A 20,000-nucleotide genomic window follows, 5' to 3' on the forward strand; every position below is an offset into this window, starting at 1 on the left:
TGCAATAAAAATAGAAATGTAATTTGCATAATATATGTATGTATTCCAGAAGTCCGAAACAATTAGATTTATTTATATACGAGTGTATATAGTCCTGTACAGCTTTGAATGCCACGAAACCTCCGATCTCCTTTCAATGAACAGCAGCTCTCGCATTGAAATTACTGCCTTTTTATTGTTCTGAATTATGGTTATTATGGTAACCTGATATGTGTATGGAAATCAGGGTGTAGTCTCCAGTGACTAAGTTTTCTGTAGCTGGTCGATCTTGAGGACAGAGGAAATGGTGTTTTTCGGTTTTCTCAGAGACGAGCGTCCGAGGCAATAGTGCTAGTTGTTGGGATTGTCCTTTTTTCTTTTGTTTGCTGGTAGAGAATGTGCTTCTTGTGAAACAGAAACGTTTCTGGTCTCACCGAAACACCGTTTTTGACACCTGTTCAAACAACACGATCGTCATTCCGTTTAATTTTGGTGTGAAAGTATATTTAAGGACCTGCGCACGTGCAGTCCGCAGCTCCTGGTTTCGGTACGTGTTTAAAAGTGTGTGTGTGTGCGCGTGTGTGCGTATTTCATGGCCCACATATGTTCCTGACGACTCCTTGTGCTAAACGCTGGTCCGTGTGGATCTGTGTGAATAGTGTGTGTGGGCGGAATGAACGCCACATCTTTTGAGTATATATAAAACACAGGAGCTTCACTGGAACTCGCGCTCATCCCCCTGAACCGCGCGATGTCAAGCCACGAGGATAAAAATGTAATGATCTCATCCTTTAGGGACAGGATATTATTAAATCCACATACATGCTCACGCACACACACACACCTGCACATACACACACACACAATTTAATAACTGCTCTTTAACAGGTTAACCAAAAGATGAGCGTATCTCGTCACTGCGATCCCCCGCGGCCGCCTGCACACCATCAAAACATAAGCAGCACTTAAGTGTTTCACGTACAGGTCATTCAGCGATCACCCCCCCCCCCCCCCCACGCACCCCCCCGTGCCCCCCTCGCACTGCGGTGTGAAGGAGCGCTGATCACGGCCTAAATAACCTTCTCATTAGCATTTAACCGGGGGAGGTGATGTGTAAGGATGATCCTGGGTAAATATTGGTAAGGCTAATCGAGTCATTAGTGTACGAGTGGAAGGGTATTCGAGCAGGATCATCCGTGTGCGCGCACGTTCACAAGGTGCGCAAGAGTAGATATGCTCTAGAAGCAATGTTAGCCTTTTAGTATGGAGTTTGTACGGTGCAGGTTGCTGAGGCCCTTCTGTAGCGTGGAAGTTTTTTTTCCTCCCTTTTCACTCTAGAATAAATTTCTTTATAGTCCAATCTCTGAGAAATTTTCGGAAGTCCGTCCAGATTAGTGCGTGTGCAAATTCTTGAACGGGCAGCGTGCAAATTTTCCGATTTCTGACTAGGAAAAAACTGACCACAGACCTCAAGATTACAATTATTACTCAGAACATCACGGTGGTTTTCTTCACCCCCTGAGTTTAAGTAACATGGTCAATCTGAGGTGAAACCTAGCATAACATTGTTGAGTTTATGCTAGGTTTTACCTCAGATCAATCAACTTAGACACACCGGTGGATCACTTATGATGAATGAATGCTAATAATAAAGAAATGCTAATCCTAGCTGGTCACTTAGCTAGCAACTTTCTACTTTCAACTCTCACACAGCATTACTTTTCATATGAATGAAATTTTTTTTTACTAGCATATCTATCTATCTATCTATCTATCTATCTATCTATCTATCTATCTATCTATCTATCTATCTATCTATCTAACTATCTATCTATCTATCTATCTATCTATCTATCTATCTATCTAATATAAAAATATTTTTTTGGCTCTGACATGGGCAGTGATTGGTTAAGCTTTTAACGCAGTTACATATTAAACTTGTGTTTATTTTTTATATATATATTTTTTCGGTGCCCAAACTTCCACGCTTGTGGTTTGTTTGCTTTGGAATTGACCTCCTCTGTTAGGCACCTCCAATCCTACATGTGCTGAAGGGGGGGGAACCCTGTCATATACACCAGGAGATACGGTAATTGCCACCTCGCCCCCTTCTCCGATGCCCGGGGCATGAAGCCTGGCCGTGTCACACTCCTCTTTGTTGTGTGATTGGCACGCGGTCCGGTGTGACGCGCAGTGCCAGGGCTCGTGGTTAATGATGCAGGTGAGTGAGCACGCCGCGAAAAGCTCGTTACCGCGCTGACAGTTAAAGAAGCGCTCAAGCTGCCAAGGTGTCCAGCTCTAGCTGATGTATATTTATGAAGCTTGTTAGAGACTGAGAGGGAGGGAGAGAGGGTGGGATCGAGGGAGGGATGCAGAGACAGAAATAACGACAGACAGACAGACAGATGGAGGCAGCAGTCTGGGTGGGCTGGATCTCCAAAACCCGTTTGTTTTCTTACCAAGGGCCAAAAATGGCGCCCGATTTGTTTCCTCATGAAACTCGCTCACTTTTCCTATCATCCTGCTTTTCTGCGTCACGTTCCGCTGCCAGTCACTCAGCGTCAGTGTGAGACTAATATGTTGGTGTGTGTGTGTGACCGCAGCAGTAGTTTTCGGGCTGCACCATGGATGTGTGTGTGTTTGGAGCCCAGCTGTTTGATCGCTCTGGCCAGCACGTGAGTCAGGAGTGAGGCCTGGCATAAACACCTCTTTCGCTCTGTGCTCTGCGCTCTGCGACTGTGCCAGCACTCGGGAGGGCATCCCAGGACACCGGGGGGGGGGGGGGGGGGGTTGTTTGCCCTCGTGCAGTAGTGCGTTCAAAAAGTAGTTCTAACTCTGTTTGCTCTCTTTCTCGCTCTTTCTTTCTTTCTCTCACACACACACACACACACACACACACACACACACACACACACACACATTTGATGTTTAATAAAAAACAGCTCCACTCACAGACCCTGTGCACCCCCTCGCACTGTTTTCACACTTCCTTTCGAGCCAGGTTTGGTTCCTAAGAGTTGGGTTGTGAAAGAACTAAGAGAATTACTTCAGAAGGGTTTCGATTCAGAAGAATGGCCTTCAGAGGATTTTGGTTCAGTAGTATAAATCATTTCAGTAGAATTTTTCTTTTTATTTATTTTTTTTTTTTAGGAAGTAGTTTAATGTTTTTAAGATTGTTTCCCAGTATTTCACTTCGATCTCTTTCTGTTCGGTAAACGAGTCCAACTCATTTCAGCAGTTTTTCACCACCTTCATTTAGTTTCAGCAGGTTTTGAACTGATTCCCATTCAGTAACTCGGGCAAAAATTGAATTGTATCCGAGTTCAGCGCCGTAATTCAGTGAAATCGATTCACCTGTTCAGCTCTGTAACTAATTCAGTCAAGACGCTTTGTTCTATTTGGTTTCATTCTTTCAAATTCCCTTCAGTTGGTTGAGTCATTTATTCCTGTCCTGTCATTCGGTCTGGTTTTGTTCAGGTATAAATAGTAGAGAAGACATTTGCAGGTTTCTTTGGACAACGTTGTTTCAGGTTAAATGGCGAATCGTTTTCTTTCAAATCTGCCAGAAAACCCGAGGCACTCAAGATGTTGCCGTTTTTCTTTCTTTCTTTTTTTTTTTTTCCCCCTTCGAGTGTATGCAGTGTGTCTGGGTAAGAGTCATGACGGGAGTCCGGAGCTCTTCTGGCCCCTAGGTGCTGGCGAGCTGTGTTTTGTGTGTGCGTGCGCAGTGAAGTGCGAGGCCTGTCGTGTCGTTCTGAGCTCCCGTGAGGCTCGACGCCTCCATGAATAATAATCTGTGCGCTGGCGAGGGGCCACGCAGGCTGCCACACCATTCCCGAGCAATTCATTTCAATGAAGAGCAACGGCAGATTGATTTGTCTCTGAAAGTGCAGGAGAGAGAGAGAGAGAGAGAGAGAGAGAGATGGAGGAACAGGACAATACTAATATATATATATATATATATATATATATATATAAACACACACACACACACACAAGCGCATAGATTTTGATACTTTCTCATGCTGTTTTTTTTTTTCTCCTCCTCCCAGCATCCCCTTTTTCCTGTTTCTCCATCGCCACTCTCTAGATTGTGTTTCTCTCGCCGATCCTCCCACACACACACACACACTCGTCTTCCTGTCTCTCGAATCCTAAATTAAGCCCTTGCTCAGCGTTTGTCAGGCCACGTGGATTTCCGTTATGTTCTGTGGGTGTGAGAGTTAGTGCAGCTGCGTGACAGGAATGAAAGCAGCAAAGCTCCGACTGAGGACGAGCAGCAGTGGCTCGGTCTTCTCACCATATCGACAGGCGCTTCTTCTTTTTTCTGTATCGCCATGAGCTCTGGAGCAACTGCACAGCGCTGACCTCTTTGAGCCGCTCGGGTTTCTGTTACTGCGAATTACTTCGTAGAATCGCGAAAGTCAAATAGCATGATATTCATGGTCATTAGAGTTTTACTGAAAATCCTGTTTTAATCGCCACTGCGAAAATGATTCCTCGTCGTGGTGTGATGTTACGATTATATGACCTCTTAAACCCCCTGAAATGAAATATTATCCAATTAAATGCAGTCCCTATGGATCCCTGCAAAGACGCTATTAAAAAAAAAAAAAAAAAAAAAAAAAAAAAAAAAGGCTGATGATGCATTACTTCTTTGAAATACCCCGAATCCCCTATGGCCATTTATAAAGCTTCATTTCTATCGTATTTCATTACTTGGAACATTCAAAATACAAGTCATACCTTGTTTGAAGCACCAATAAATGAAGCAAGATCTGATTAAACGTGAAATATTGTATAAGGCTCGATATCAAGACCGTCTCATTGACGCACCTTCGTTAAATACGCAGCGATGCGTAATCCGTTTTCCAGTCCAAATTCCAAAGTTCTATGACAGAGCTTCAAATTATTAAATAGGGGGCTTTTACGAGCACATCTCAGATTTGTTGGTTGTCAGTTGTGGCTCGACACAAACCTTCTGGCTTTCATCCCGTAGACAGGCCCGGGCACAGAGGTGAGGAGTTGTGTGTGTGTGGGGTGGTGGGAGGGCAGGAAAGAAAGCAGAATGTTCTGTTAGGCTTTTGTCCTTGAAAGCTGGCGCTGGACTGTGTGATGAGGACAGCAGGTTCGGGTTGACACTTGTTTGAGCGCAGAATCTGTCAGTTGAATGGAATACGCGCGTGCGTGTGTGTGTGTGTGTGTGTGTGCGCGTGTGTTGCAAGTAGGCTGATTTGATGACTCAACTATACTTAAGTATGCTCTCTGCACTTGTGCTTTGCAAATTTTTTGGCTTTGTTTTTGACTATACAGCTTGCAGTCCACTTGCTGAATAAGTTGCCCCTCACACACCACACGCACACACACACACACACACTCGCACACTACAGAATTATCGGATTGGTTCAAAAGTGTTCAGTTTTTTCTTACATCATCTCCAACATCACTTGAAATCAAAGGAACTATAAGACGTTCCCCGAGATTTAAAGTATGGTCGAAGCTGCTGTTAGAAACCGAAACCCCTTTGGACGAGTCAGAGGTGATGAGCAGTGCAATGCTCTGTAGGATGCTTATTAGCTTGTACAGAAATGTCCTATATTGCTGATCTAGTTTAATTTTCTTTCTTTTTCATTATAATAAATACATCACAATATATGTGGTATATAAGGCTGTATAAAAGGGACTGAAGTTTCTTCTTACACTTTCGTTTGACCTTTCTTCCTGCCGATGTAAACATGTTTCCATGCATCTTGCTCTGTGGAGGTGTGTGTGGGTGCATGTGCATGCAGTGTGTGTGTGTGGGTGGTTGGAGCACTCTGTAAACAGGCTGCTGGAGGCCTGCTCCAGAGCACTCGGATGTGGCTAGGACACACACTTGTGCCAGCTGTGGAACCTTTTACTTGAGGTGTGTGTGTGTGTGTGTGTGTGTGTGTGTGCGCGTGAGAGAGATTTGCTACCGCGCCTTGCTTCCGCTGTGCCACCCTTGAGAGACGAGTGCCTCCAAATCCCTCCGAACTGATTACACAGTGTGATTGGAGCTTTGTTGTTCTCCTCCGCTGCACATTTCAGACGGACGTGTCTGTCCGTTAATTAAAGACACGAGAAGGCAGAGTCATTAGAGAACCTCTTCTCCGTGTGTGTGTGTGTGTGTGTGTGTTTGTACAAGCAGAGCTTTGTTGGAAATGACGCACAGGAGGGTTATGTTAGAGCATGACTCTTCACCAGCGTTGTGTATGTGAATGAATGTGCAGTAGTTTACCTTCTTTTACATTTTACTTTGTGCCTGAATTAGTCACAATTGTCTTGTAGTAGAACCCGATTTTGTGGGCGTGGCTTCGAGTTGTCCAGTGGGTGTGGCTTCGAGTCGCCCAGTGGGTGTGGCTTTCTGCACCTAATTTTATAGTACACTTATCTATACAGCTGCAATTATAATTGTTAATTATTTTACATGTTTAATTAGATGTTTTGAACTATATATATATATATATATATATATATATATATATATATATATATATATATATATATATATATATATATATATATATATATATATATAACCCTAATTCAGGGTGTTTATGTATGAAAGTGTACTTAATACACGCAAAAGCCACATATCGAGTTTAACGAACTTTAATTCTGACATTATACAGCGTATAGTAGCTGCTTGTTAAGGAGCGCATGGGGGATTTCTCCTTAAAAAAAAAAAAAGCTGGCTTGTTTCTTTTGTTAAAAAAAAAAAGCAAAAACAAAAAACATTTGAATATGCAAGGTGAAGCAATTTATGTAAAGGAGAATGAAGGTTTAAGCATTCGCCCAAAAACGCACTTTTCCCCGCTGGCGGTTGACGCTGTACACTCCGACGTTTTGCACGTGGCCGCGTTATCTTACCGTCTCGCTAACCCGTAACTTCAGCAGCCCGCCTAATCAATGACATCATCGATTTTATCTAATAGTTGTTACAACCCAACTCATGATGGTAACATTCGCATCTCGGCATAAAACTTACCGATGAAATGCGTAGATACTTTTATTAAATAGAAAGTGACCAAAAATTTGCGAGCACTATTTTATTTGAAGATTTCTCCTCGCTAACCTTTACGACTGTTGCATCCGCTGCTGCTACGTGAATATGACGTGTCCCGAGAGTCGCATAGAATACAGATTAACATGGTTTGTTAGAAGTCAGACGCACTTAAGTAAATTGATTTGCCGTCTGTCTGAACCGAAGAAACAAAAGTAAACTATCTGCATATTGAATTGCAGAGCCCATTGAATAAAATCGAAATCGGATCGCAATGGGGGAATCGTATCACATTGGTAGATACTTTTGTGTCTTCAAAGATGTTTGTTTATTTATTAGAGGGATTTAAGGCCATGTAAAGTCAAAAAATTAGTTTTGTTCTGTTTGGCTCCAAAACCACGGCTGGTCGGGGTCTCGCCCTTCGCCTGGCTCGCTCGTTTGCATATTGCAGAGGAAGAAAGAGAGCAGAGTGTGGATTTTAAGTAGATTATCACAATAGAATAAAAAAAAAAAAAAAAAGCCAAAATGATCACAATTTTACATTTTTTATTTATTTTTTTTTATTAAATCCATTTAATGAGTAAATGATTTTGAAATCTGTGTTAAAACATTTTAGTTTTTTTTTTTTCCATCACAGACATTGGTTAGACATTCACAGCATTTGGCAGACAGTTTTATTCAGAGGGACTTTTAGCAGTTAAGGGTTAAGGGCCCTGCTCAAGGGCCCGCGAAGGGCAGCTTAGTGGTGGTAGGATTCGAACTCATGACCTTCAGAAGTCCTCCATCTTAACCCAAACTCCCGCTTCCCAACCAGCAGCTTAATTATACGAGACAAATTGAGCGCTGCGTCTGAATGCAAAAGTAATGGAGGTTTTTGGAGCGTTGCAGCAGGGCCTGTACGGGCATGAAGCCGTCTCCTAAGACGAGCAGAAGTTCTCATGAGTCGCTTTTAGATCGGTGCAGGATTCCGAACAGCGCAGTTTCAAGTGGCTGTACAGGAAATTGTTGAGTTGAGTTTTTGGTTTGTCCTAATGCAGCGCTGGCTTTGCGTGTCACGTCATGGGCACGGCTCCAAACCAAACTGGCTTCAAAGTGCACCTAGAGGGAGGGAGGGAGGGAGAAAGAGAAAGAAAGCGAACAGTGGGTTGACTTATCGTGCTGTAAAAAGCCACCGAGCGATGTCGAGAGCTAGGCCTGTACTCGGGGTTAGAGGTCACGACGACGGCGAAGATGATGATGATGATGTAACCATATGAAGGCTCTGGGTTTTAATGGACCTCTTTGCCTGGAGTCCGTATGATTGATGCTTGTTTTTATTTCTTTCTTTTAGGCGCCGCTGCTGTTAGGATTTTTGACTGCTGCTTTATATTTTCCTGCTGTTTTTGCTTTATCGAATGAGAAATGCTTCAGCGTGTCTGCATCTAAAATGCACCTTACTGACACTTTTACGTCCGTAATAACAGCCTCAGGAGTTGTTTGCTGCTTCTGTCTGCCATTTTGATTTACTGTAAAACTTTGCATGGCATATCAACAGCGTATATTAGTGAGATTAAAAGACGCTGAGTCTAAGACTGTGAAGCATTTTTATCAGCACACACACACACACACACATACCTGTTTTTGCTACTGGGTGGGGACACATGACAAAATGCAGCCTGGTGGGAACCACCCTTTGTGAGTGGTCTACAGACAAGGCAGAAACTGATCCACAGTCAGTTTACAGCTGTTATAACGGCCATCACTTGTAAACTTGAGTCCGACCCCCAGAAGACTGACCTGACATTTTACTTACTGCTGGGGACCCAGTCAGGTTGAAGACCCTCCTGGGGACCTGTGATGTAATGTTTTGATATGCTAATTATTGACGTCACTGTGCGTGTTTAAAAGGTTACCAATGGGGACCTCACCTCAAACTTTTTAAATCAGCATTTAAACACAGGTCAGCAGGTGCTCCCTGCTACCTCTAAACAACTGTACTGCAAATACAATACAATTCAAATAAATTGTATTCAAATAAATGATTCTTTGGCAAAGTTCGTTCTGACAACTTTATTTGTCATAGCAAAGGTGAAACATGGGTGTGGATGGACAAATGTGAACAAGGAGTGCCAAACTTTTCCATGAACACCTTTATTTTCTTTTCTCACACTCCCTCTTGAGTGCTGTGATTCGGTTCTTTATGTAAAATTTCACGGCTTCCCAGGTTCTATTCTGGAGCAATACCGGAGCTGACCTGATGCAGTCTTCACACTCTCTTTTCCCTGGTACCCTGCCAGATGTGATGAAATGTAGAAGTTTGTTCTCCACTGCCTTCACCTCATCTTCAGTCCATTTCCTCTTTTGGTTTTTTGACACACCTAAAAATGTAAATAATTTTACCTCAACTTTCAAAGAGACAATCTTTCACCTCACTTTAAAAAGCTGAGTGTAGAGTACACCAGCAACCAATACCAAGTAGTACCAGACCATTACTACTGAGGCCTAGAATACTTTAATATTCAGTACATCAGCAGGAAACTAGACTCCATTCAATGCAGCTGCTGGCTAGGTCGCCATATGTCACTTTCAGAAATACTGTACATTTAAAGTCTTATTAGAGACCACTTTAATGTAAAGTCGCAATAACTAACTAGGCAACTCAGTTCTGAGCGGTGCGGTCCTGACTCTTTACCTGACTTTGAAGGCAACTCCTTCTCCTTTACCGACTTGTCGCCAAATGAAAGTTCTTCTGGAAGATAAAGCAAATAAACACTTCAACATTTTGGGGCACTGTAAGCAAATGCATCAATAATGACTGTTCAAGATCATCCTCAGAGGACAGGTTTGACTTTACCTGTAGCTTTTGAAGGGGAATGACGTCGCTTCTTTGGCTGAGGCATGTCACTCTCCCTCGAAGACTTGCTGCCAACCGAAGATTCGTCTGAAGGACAGAAAATAAAAAGGCTTTCACCGTACACCATAACCAAAAGCAAGCAATTAAAAAAATACATATGAAATACAGGTTGTTCTAGGCAAGATAAGGCCAGACCAATCTATTCTCATATTGTATCGTTTATATAAACAGTCAAAGGCAGAGATAGCGATGGCCATGGTCTGAATTGGGCAGCATATTGACGTGGTCTGAGAAAGACAACTGGTCAGTCAGTCATGAGTCATGACACCCAGGTTTCTCACAACTGATTTGGATTCAGGTTGTCACTCTGTAAGAGGAATTCAGAGACCTGTTTGAAAACTGCTTTTTTCATAGCCTCAGATAAAAATGGGAAAAGTGAAATCCGCCAATATTTTCTTAACCCAGCAGGACTGAAAGAAGGTTTGAGATCAGTATGCATGTTTGATGGATAGAGGACACAGCCTGTCCAGACATGAGCTTAGTGTAGAGCAGAGAGACTCTATGGCATCATTGACCTCCAGTGAGGAAAATGTGTCGATGTAGAGTTAAGGTGACCAATGAGAAGTGGGTGGGAAACAGGTTGCAGTAGAAATAGTGGTACCAGTAGTGGTGTAACAGAGAATGAAATTAACTGAATGAAACAGTGGTCAGAGATGTGCAGAGGCGTGACCAGTAGGCATTCAGTGGAACAGCTTGAGTGAGAAGGAGTTCAAGATCCTTACCTGCTTATAGTAAGTCAGAGGGCTGCAAACCTGTTTTATCAGGGACAGCCATACAAATTTTTATAATACAACTAGCAAAATCAATATCTTCGATCATTCTTTTTCATTGATAATAAAAATTCCTTATCATCATTGATAAGGAATTCTTTATCCCCCAGGAATTCACATCAGACCATACCTGTAGATGCTGAAGAGGAGTGACATCGCTTTTTCGGCTGGGGCATCTCACTCTCTTCATCCTCACTTTCAGACACATCACTATCACTACCTACGTTCACTTTCTCTGCAGAAATGCGTGTAAAAAAAACATTTGTCGTCATGCACCATGTAGAGTTTCTTGTAACTGAACTAAATGTCAATATATAATACATATAAGAGCTTACCATAAGGCTCAAGGTGAATTTCATCAAGGTTTTTCCCCTTGAATTCTGATACTCTGCCCTGTTCAAGGGCCATCAGCACCTTGCTGATCTTTGCTAACTGTAACGTCCCTTCAGGCAACCGGTAAAACTTTCTATGGACTCTTATATCATGTCCCAGAAAATCTGCTAACTGGTCCATCTCAGTATCTGTCAGATTAAGCACTTTAGATAAAGTCGCAATATGTTTTCGCAGCTTTGTGGATGACAGATTCTTTGGATGTTTGGCTCCACACTGGTGAGCAACCTTCCTAATGCATTCTGTGCCATGGTAGAATGAGTTCTCAGTCATGGGCTTTGCAAAAAAAAAATAATTTTCATCCAGTACACCACATGTTTGACGATTCTTTACAAGTAGCTCCATGGAGTCCATCATACTTGGGGTCAGGAGTATTGGCACCTTTCGGTCTCGCTTGCCTCTAATTTCGATGCGTTGGAAATGCTGACAGAGCTTCTGCTCAACTTCAGATAAAGCATCAGCGACATCGGAATGTAAAACAGATGTGTTTCGGAGAAGATACGAATTCAACCTCATTTTCGAAACTTCTCCTGCTCTCCTGCGATTGAACAGAATTACTTCACACAAAGTTATTTGGGCAAGATTTGACCAGTTCTTCTGACTTTTCTCAAGTTTGAGCTTTGCTTGGTACAGATTAGTTTGATTGCTGAGATGCATGTGCATTTTTTTAACATCCTCAGTAAAAGGGAGAAGTTCTGGAGAGTTCCATTTCGCTTCATGAAGCGTCTTCAAGGCTGAGGCTGACACACATTCATTCCATTTTGTGGCATACATTTGCTTAAACATTTTTACATGTTGGACATCATTTTCCTCTCCTGCGATCATTGCTTCACATTCTGCAATATCCGACATTTTTTTAATGTTGTGGCCCAGTTTTAATGCCAAAGATGGAACTGTGAAGACCTCATCTTCATCTCGGAATCCTGAGGTATCTTTAACAGCCTTGATAACATGATAGAAGTTTGCAGGTATGAAAAAGTCTTTAATACTCTGTAGATGTCCCAATTTCCTAGCACACACCAACAGCCTTCCAGCCTCACGCATTTTAGTTCTGATGTATTCGTGCTTGGTTTTGTCGCTCCCCATTTTGTTGCACAAGTGTTCTCCAAATTTGATGATACATGGATCACTTTTAACCGCCTGCGTTACTTCATCTTGCTTCATGTCGCTGATCAGTTTCCATAATTTTTTTGTTACTCCTTCAGGAACAGGCTGTGCGTAAGCACAGAGTGCTTGAACTCTGGATCTACCTTGTTTTGTGACCTCGCACTTCTTGGCCAGGTTGCACCTTTGCATATGCCTCCAAAGTGCTTTTCGTCTGAACAGCCCTTGGCAATTTAAACAGTGCATGTAGTCCTTGACATTCACGTGTTTAGCTGTGGTTTGCTGCCGTGGCACCAACACTCCTTTGCCAGCTTTTAGAACATGTGTGTTGTGTGCACGGTTCCCTTTATTCCTCAAAAGATCCAAATTAATCCTCCTTTCTTTAGAACTCTTTGGAAAAGAAAGAGCCTTTGCTACCTCCACCTCATTCTTATGAACTTGAGCCAAGTGTCTTGCCATTTTGCAGAATGGTTTGGAGCAGTAAAAGCAATACTGCTTTTTGTTAAACATTCTTTGGCCTTTTGCAGTCTTTTTCAGTTTCATCACTGAAACCTCTTGACTGCAGTCATTGTCTGAATGAGTCATTGTCTCCTTATCTTCAAGTGGAGAACATTCCTTGTCTTCATTCATGGAAGATGAGGAAGTACCAACATTCCCGTTTAATGTCACATTGGGAGATGAGGGACTGGACGAAGGCTGTGGAAGGCTCTCTTCAGAACTGCTCTCAGATTCAGGCACGTAATCATCTTCGCTGATGTCAATGCTGCTAACTGTATCATCTGAAGTGGAAATGATGCCCAAGGATTTTTTGGTAAGCTGTAAATAAAAAAAATATTTTATTGATTTAGTTTTACACCATAATCAAAGTGGATTTCTGTATGCAGGGTTGAATGGAAGTTCAGAGTATATCTAAGATTAAAATAAAATAAGCCTATAAACAAAAACACTTTGTACCACCTTCACTTTTACAAACATAGGGGCCTTAATTAGTAGTAACTACTACATTCTTAAAAAAAAACTGTACAAGCAAGCAGTATGGAGAGCGGGAGTAGCGCATGCCCATTGTGCTTTCAGACTGGCAGCATTTGCGGCGCACAGCTGAACTGTGGCATGTGTACTGCAAATACAGAAGAGTATCGTCCATTCTAGGGCTGAAATGATTCCTCGAGATTAAAAAAAAAAAATCATTGAGGCAGTCATTTGCGTCAACACCTTGTTTAGTCCATTTAACTGCACGCGGTCATGTTGCAGGAAGACAATTTTTATGTCAGGGTTAGGGGGGGGGAAAGTAATAAAAAAGTAGCATTCCAAAAATTGTAGTAGGGGTTCAGAGATAAATCATTAATTTGTTGATTTTAATAAAGACGCATTACATGGTAAAACGCAATGAATGAGCGTCATTCTTTGACTTTCATTTTTAGCTCATTTCAAGATCTTCAGGATGTTACACTGCACATTTAAGTTTCTTTTGCGGCAGTTTGCACATCGGCTTAAGATATACGAGCAACTCAATGAAGAAAGCACTATTGCGAAATGTTTAAAGGGGTTTTATATATATACTTGATATATCCGAAATACACCATTAAAACGTTAATAAAAGCTAATAGCGTAACAAATGGCAGAACGAGCTGTAACTGTGCGCGTCGATTTGTTGTTGCAGCACTACTTACAAATACACTGTCAGTCCTCTTTAGCTCCGGGACATCACAGGCCCTTGGTGATGGAGAAGAACTGGTCAAATCAAGAATTACTGTCTCTGCATCACTGTCTGGGTCCTGGCAAAAGAGATGAATATAAATCAAACATGTATGCGCAGATCAACAGTGGCTGCAAGGTGTATACAGAAATTACATATAATACCTTTTACTACCCTTTTTATTACCTTCAAAATATATTTTTTTAATACCAGCACAACTTCAAGCTGCAACTGTAGTGGCGTAAATAAAATAACTTTCCAAATGGAATAATATATTGCATCACAATGTAACAAGGTCATTATAACTTAACCAACACTGGACTCAAAAACTGCTCACAGAGAATAGAAATAAAGACATAAGAGGAAGGAGACATCTTCATAGATCATTAGTCAGTAAGTCTGATGTGTGAGCAATCTAAAAAAGAAGTGGCCGTGAAGTACGCATAGGTGTTATTAAAATAAATTAAGCTGATACATTTAAGTAAAGCAGAGGGATTAATCAAGATGTTACAATGGGCCTTTGTCCATAGTTTTTAATCAATGTCAAAAAGTAACAATTGCATAACAATGTTGGACATTTGAATGAACAGCTACCCATCAAAATTTGAACCAAATTTCCAAGTGGAAAATAAAAAGAGGAAAAATAAAACGTGGAAGCAACCAGATAATAATAAAGTGCAACTTTACACTGTAATTATGTAAGTATGTGACAGAATTCACTGCCTGTAACATTGAGCCTATGTTGAAGGTCATTGGTTAATTCTGTTATTTCCTTAAGTCAATGAAAACTTTAATTGACTGACTGATTGCATTATTAATATAATATGTCCTTACCAGATACTCTATTTTTTGAAAGTTAGATATTTAAGATGACTATAATTTGTTTTTATCTAATGTTGCTCAGTTTAAGCAAACATTTTTGTAATCAGCAAGTTCAAAGTAAGTACAGTGCACAGTATGAATACACCTGACCACATCTGAACATACATACATAAAATATATATATATATATATATATATATAAAAAACTAAATGCAAGATAAAAATCCTCCTGGTCAGGTTAACATAGTGTTGTCAAATTCATATATATATATATATATATAATTTTTTTTTTTACGTACACAAACTTACCGAGGATTGTTTGCTGCACATCAGCTGTAAGGCAAGGATGTCCTGCTTGAGGGGAGATTGGACCTGATCGTCTGGGGTCTGGTGAGGCATGATTGGGCCAACACTTGGTGTTTCCTCTGAACTTTCCTTAGCCTGAAATAAGTTAATATTTGATTTTATATTAATATTTAGTTTATGCAGGCAATGTTTTTGTACATATAATCCACTAGATTTCTATTCATTTCTAGGAAACACTCAACAGAATACAAGAACAATTTAACTACAATATTATACAGACTAAATGAGTACAGTGATTTAGGCTACTTCAATTTCCATGCATGAAATTTCAACAGGAAAATAGGCCTACCTTCAGTCTCCTGGCACATTCATCATGATGGTTTCTCAGTATTGTGATGCGACGTTCAAACCTGTCTTTGGTCTCCGTGCTGATCCCTTTGTTGGGTTGATTTGGTCTGTTAGAAAGGTGTAATAAACTCAGTAACTGTACACATACATCAAACAGTACACATGCTTTTACACAATGTCCAAACCGCAAGCCATCGCTGTCCCAGCTCATGAACTCACACTATTACACAACAGGTGCGACATTCACCAAGATGCGGCAAATGGCTATCAAATTAAGTGAAAATATGAACTCTGTCGACACGGGATTTTATTGTCTTTTGGATCACGAATACGACGACTGACGAAATAATTAATGAGCCCTTATTCCTATAAGGTGCTGATAGTGTAGCGCAGGCCTGAACTTGTGATTACCAACATCATTAACGTCTCTCTCCAATCCTAAACTTTTCAATTATGAACAGGACACGGTTTTTTATTATTTTCCATCTGTTTTGAGGTAAAAATTAACGTTCAGAAAAAGTGTCATTAGGTTAATGCCCTCAAATAAGCCGTTAGACTAGCTATGTCCATTAAGTATTAATGTGAAGACGATGTACATTACTGTCTAAACTATAAAGCACATCATATAATCAAGCAAATTCTTACCGAACTTAATTTAAGACGCAAACCAACAAGCTTGTTAGTTATGCCTGCCTAAATCTGTCCTTGCTACCTACAGCTAAATCACCTTTTAATTAAAAGCAATCGGTTTAATTGACGATATACCTCCTCATAGTACTACTATAAATAGCCAAAATGAAGTTTACCATGGTATTTATGTTGTAAAACAAACAGTCTTACCTTATTTTCTCCATGTTGCGTCCATTAGAATGATGATCTTCACATGTCGTTGTCATCTCAAAATGGCTGTGAATAAGCTCCTGCGTCTGCACTCCAATTAGTCTCTGCACTCCAATTAGTCTCTCCACATCCGAGCAAACTTTTTATAAACTAAAATGGCGGCCGCAGCTGCGTGATGTTAATCTTAATAATTGCGAAATGGGGACTTGAGATGTCAGGTGAACACACACTCTTGAAACTTCCATTGGGCTCATTGAGCCTTCTGAAAGGGGGGAGGGGGTTGGTTACGGTGGGGACTAAATATGTCAGGTGAACACACAGTTCTTGAAACTTCCATTGGGCTTCTGACAGACAGTCTGTTGCCAGCAGTGTTTTGTTTAGACCCTTACATGACATGAGCAAGCTGATTATGTTTTATGTCTGATGCAAAACAGAAGTGATGAGATCCAAATATCAAATATATAAAGGACATATAACAATCAATGTAAATTGTGTAAAAAAAAAATTGAAAGTTCATTTGTTTAATTCAACTCAAATTTTGGAACTCATGTATTAAATAAATTCAATGCACCTAGACTGAGGTACTTTAAGTCTATGGTTCTTTTAATTGTGATGATTTTGACTCACATTTAACAACAACCCACCCATTCACCATCTCAACAAATTAGAATACTTCATAAGACCAATAAAAAAATGGTAACACTTTACAATATGGGTGCAAAAATATGCATTAATTGATGCTTAACTAATGCACAGATAATCATGAATTAATGTATGACTCATGAAGAACTAAACCATTAATTAATGATTACTGCATCAGCACTAATGAACATCCTATATAATTAATAGATTAAGTAATCATTAAATTGTTATTGGTTAAATGTGTAATATTGTATTGATTCCTTAATAACATACTATATGAACTAATAGTGTAAATTCATATGTTAATTACCACAGTGGGTCAAAGTCATGCATTTCAACTTCCAGTTGTCTGCTTTAATTAAACATTAGTTAATGATTTTTCTAATGTATCATTACGTTATGACTTTACTTGTTGAGGCACATGACTATTAACTAATTGTTAAGTAATATGTCAATGTGGTTATGGCTTTTGAATACATTTTTAAATTAGTTAATAGTCATGTGCCCCAGCAAGTAAAGTTCTCGAATCATTTGCAAAACAGTAAATGCATTTCTCAAAACAATTTGTACAAATAGCAAAACACAATGGATTACCTGCAAAAGCCAATCTCTTGCACAAAATCTCTAGTTCATCTCTCAAAAGTAAATATCTGTGTCAATAAACATGTCAGTGCCATGTCCTTTTGTACGGATAAGACAAGTCAAATTGCTTAGTCATGCAGTGTACTCTGGAGGGATGTTCTCTGGAGGGAAGTTTTGATGACAACTGTAAATTGTAGTTTACAAATGTGAACATAGGACATAGGATTTTAGAAATGTGAACATAGGACAATCTCTTTAGGGAAAACTGTACATGTGGTGCTGTAGGAATTACAGTGCAGTCTTCCTATACCTCCTGACATTCCTGTCTGTTGGGCCACAAATTCTCATCCACATCACAAGGAATTTCTTCTCTCGCGATGCAGCATGGAAAGAATCTTTTTAGAGTGTCTTATACAGCCTCTGCAGGCCTTTACCAATTCAGGACAGATTTAGAAAAAAGTCTAATGGAAATGTATAGAAATATGCTTCACATATTATGACAACTTGTTCAACCATTTTGCATGTAAAGACTTATGCAATGAACTAATGCCTAAATGTTGTGGGGGTGAGACTATTTAACAGAGACCCATTATAATACATTTTGATCAACATGACATAAGCAACTGATAATGTAGGAAACAGAGAACTGTACATAATAATTTGCATGGACGTACCAAAGCATTTGCAACTTGTTCAAAAAAACGAGAAACAGAAATAGATAGATAGATAGATAGATAGATAGATAGATAGATAGATAGATAGATAGATAGATAGATAGATAGATAGATAGAAAGAAAGAAAGAAAGAAAGAAAGAAAGAAAGAAAGAAAAATGTCCAGAAAAATCGGTTTTAAGTCTCGTCACGAAAGTTACCAGTGGAAGAACACAAGGGAGTCTAGGTCTATGGTGTCAATGCATTGACAAAAGACAGACAGGTAGACACAGCTAGGCAGACAGATAGACATACACAGCTAGGCAGACAGATATACACAGCTAGGCAGACAGACACAGCTAGGCAGTCAGATAGACATACACAGCTATGCAGACAGATAGACACAGCTAGGCAGACAGACACAGCTAGGCAGACAGATAGACAGACACAGCTAGGCAGATAGGCAAACAGACAGACAGACACAGCTAGGCAGATAGACAGACAGACACAGCTAGGCAGACAGATAGATAGACACAGCTAGGCAGACAGATAGACAAACACACCTAGGCAGACAGATAGACAAACACACCTAGTCAGACAGATAGACAGACACAGCTAGGCAGACAGATAGACACAGCTAGGCAGACAGACACAGCTAGGCAGACAGACACAGCTAGGCAGACAGACACAGCTAGGCAGTCAGAAAGACAGACACAGCTAGGCAAACAGATAGATAGACACAGCTAGGCAGACAGACACAGCTAGGCAGACAGATAGATAGACACAGCTACGCAGACAGATAGACAGACACAATTGGCAGACAGATAGACAGACGCAGCTAGGCAGACAGATAGACACAGCTAGGCAGACAGATAGACACAGCTAGGCAGACAGACACAGCTAGGCAGACAGATAGGTAGACACAGCTAGGAAGACAGATAGACAGACACAGCTAGGCAGATAGACAGACAGACACAGCTAGGCAGACAGATAGATAGACACAGCTAGGCAGACAGATAGGTAGACACAGCTAGGCAGATAGATATACAGACACAGCTAGGCAGAGAGATAGAAAGACACAGCTAGGCAGATAGGCAGACAGATAGACAGACACAGCTAGGCAGATAGACAGACAGACACAGCTAGGCAGTCAGATAGACAGACACAGCTAGGCAGTCAGATAGACAGACACAGCTAGGCAGACAGATAGATAGACACAGCTAGGCAGACAGACACAGCTAGGCAGTCAGATAGACAGACACAGCTAGGCAGACAGATAGATAGACACAGCTAGGCAGACAGATAGATAGACACAGCTAGGCAGACAGACACAGCTAGGCAGACAGATAGACAGACACAGCTAGGCAGACAGATAGACAGACGCAGCTAGGCAGACAGATAGACAAAGATAGGCAGACAGATAGACAGACACAGCTAGGCAGACAGATAGACAGACACAGCTAGGCAGACAGATAGATAGACACAGCTAGGCAGACAGATAGACAGACACAATTGGCAGACAGATAGACAGACGCAGCTAGGCAGACAGATAGACAGACACAATTGGCAGACAGATAGACAGACGCAGCTAGGCAGACAGATAGACACAGCTAGGCAGACAGACACAGCTAGGCAGACAGATAGACAGACACAGCTAGGCAGACAGATAGACAGACACAGCTAGGCAGATAGGCAGACAGATAAACAGACACAGCTAGGCAGATAGACAGACAGACACAGCTAGGCAGACAGACCGATAGACACAGCTAGGCAGACAGATAGGTAGACACAGCTAGGCAGACAGATAGACAGACACAGCTTGGCAGACAGATAGACAGACACAGCTAGGCAGACAGGCCGACAGATAGACAGACACAGTTAGGCAGACAGATAGATAGACACAGCTAGGCAGACAGATAGATAGACACAGCTAAGCAGACAGATAGATAGACA

The 20,000-nt window shown here is 41.0% G+C and overlaps 2 protein-coding genes across 3 annotated transcripts in view; one reads left to right on the forward strand and one right to left on the reverse strand.

The window, feature by feature from the left end:
- The window catches only part of jarid2b (jumonji and AT-rich interaction domain containing 2b), a 127,699-nt gene that overhangs the window by 45,741 nt on the left and 61,958 nt on the right, over positions 1–20,000 (forward strand). The window lies entirely within an intron of this gene.
- On the reverse strand, positions 9,038–14,588 carry LOC310727719 (uncharacterized protein; the record flags this gene model as incomplete). Its single annotated transcript, XM_083544466.1, has 7 exons — positions 9,038–9,360; positions 9,675–9,731; positions 9,837–9,923; positions 10,797–10,901; positions 11,002–12,976; positions 13,831–13,935; positions 14,577–14,588. The coding sequence occupies 7 exons, from the start codon at positions 14,586–14,588 to the stop codon at positions 9,134–9,136; spliced, it is 2,568 nt and encodes an 855-aa protein (XP_083400592.1). The 3' UTR covers positions 9,038–9,133.

The sequence above is a fragment of the Silurus aristotelis genome (genome assembly GCF_946808225.1).
Source record: "Silurus aristotelis genome assembly, chromosome: 6".
Classification (NCBI taxonomy): domain Eukaryota; kingdom Metazoa; phylum Chordata; class Actinopteri; order Siluriformes; family Siluridae; genus Silurus; species Silurus aristotelis.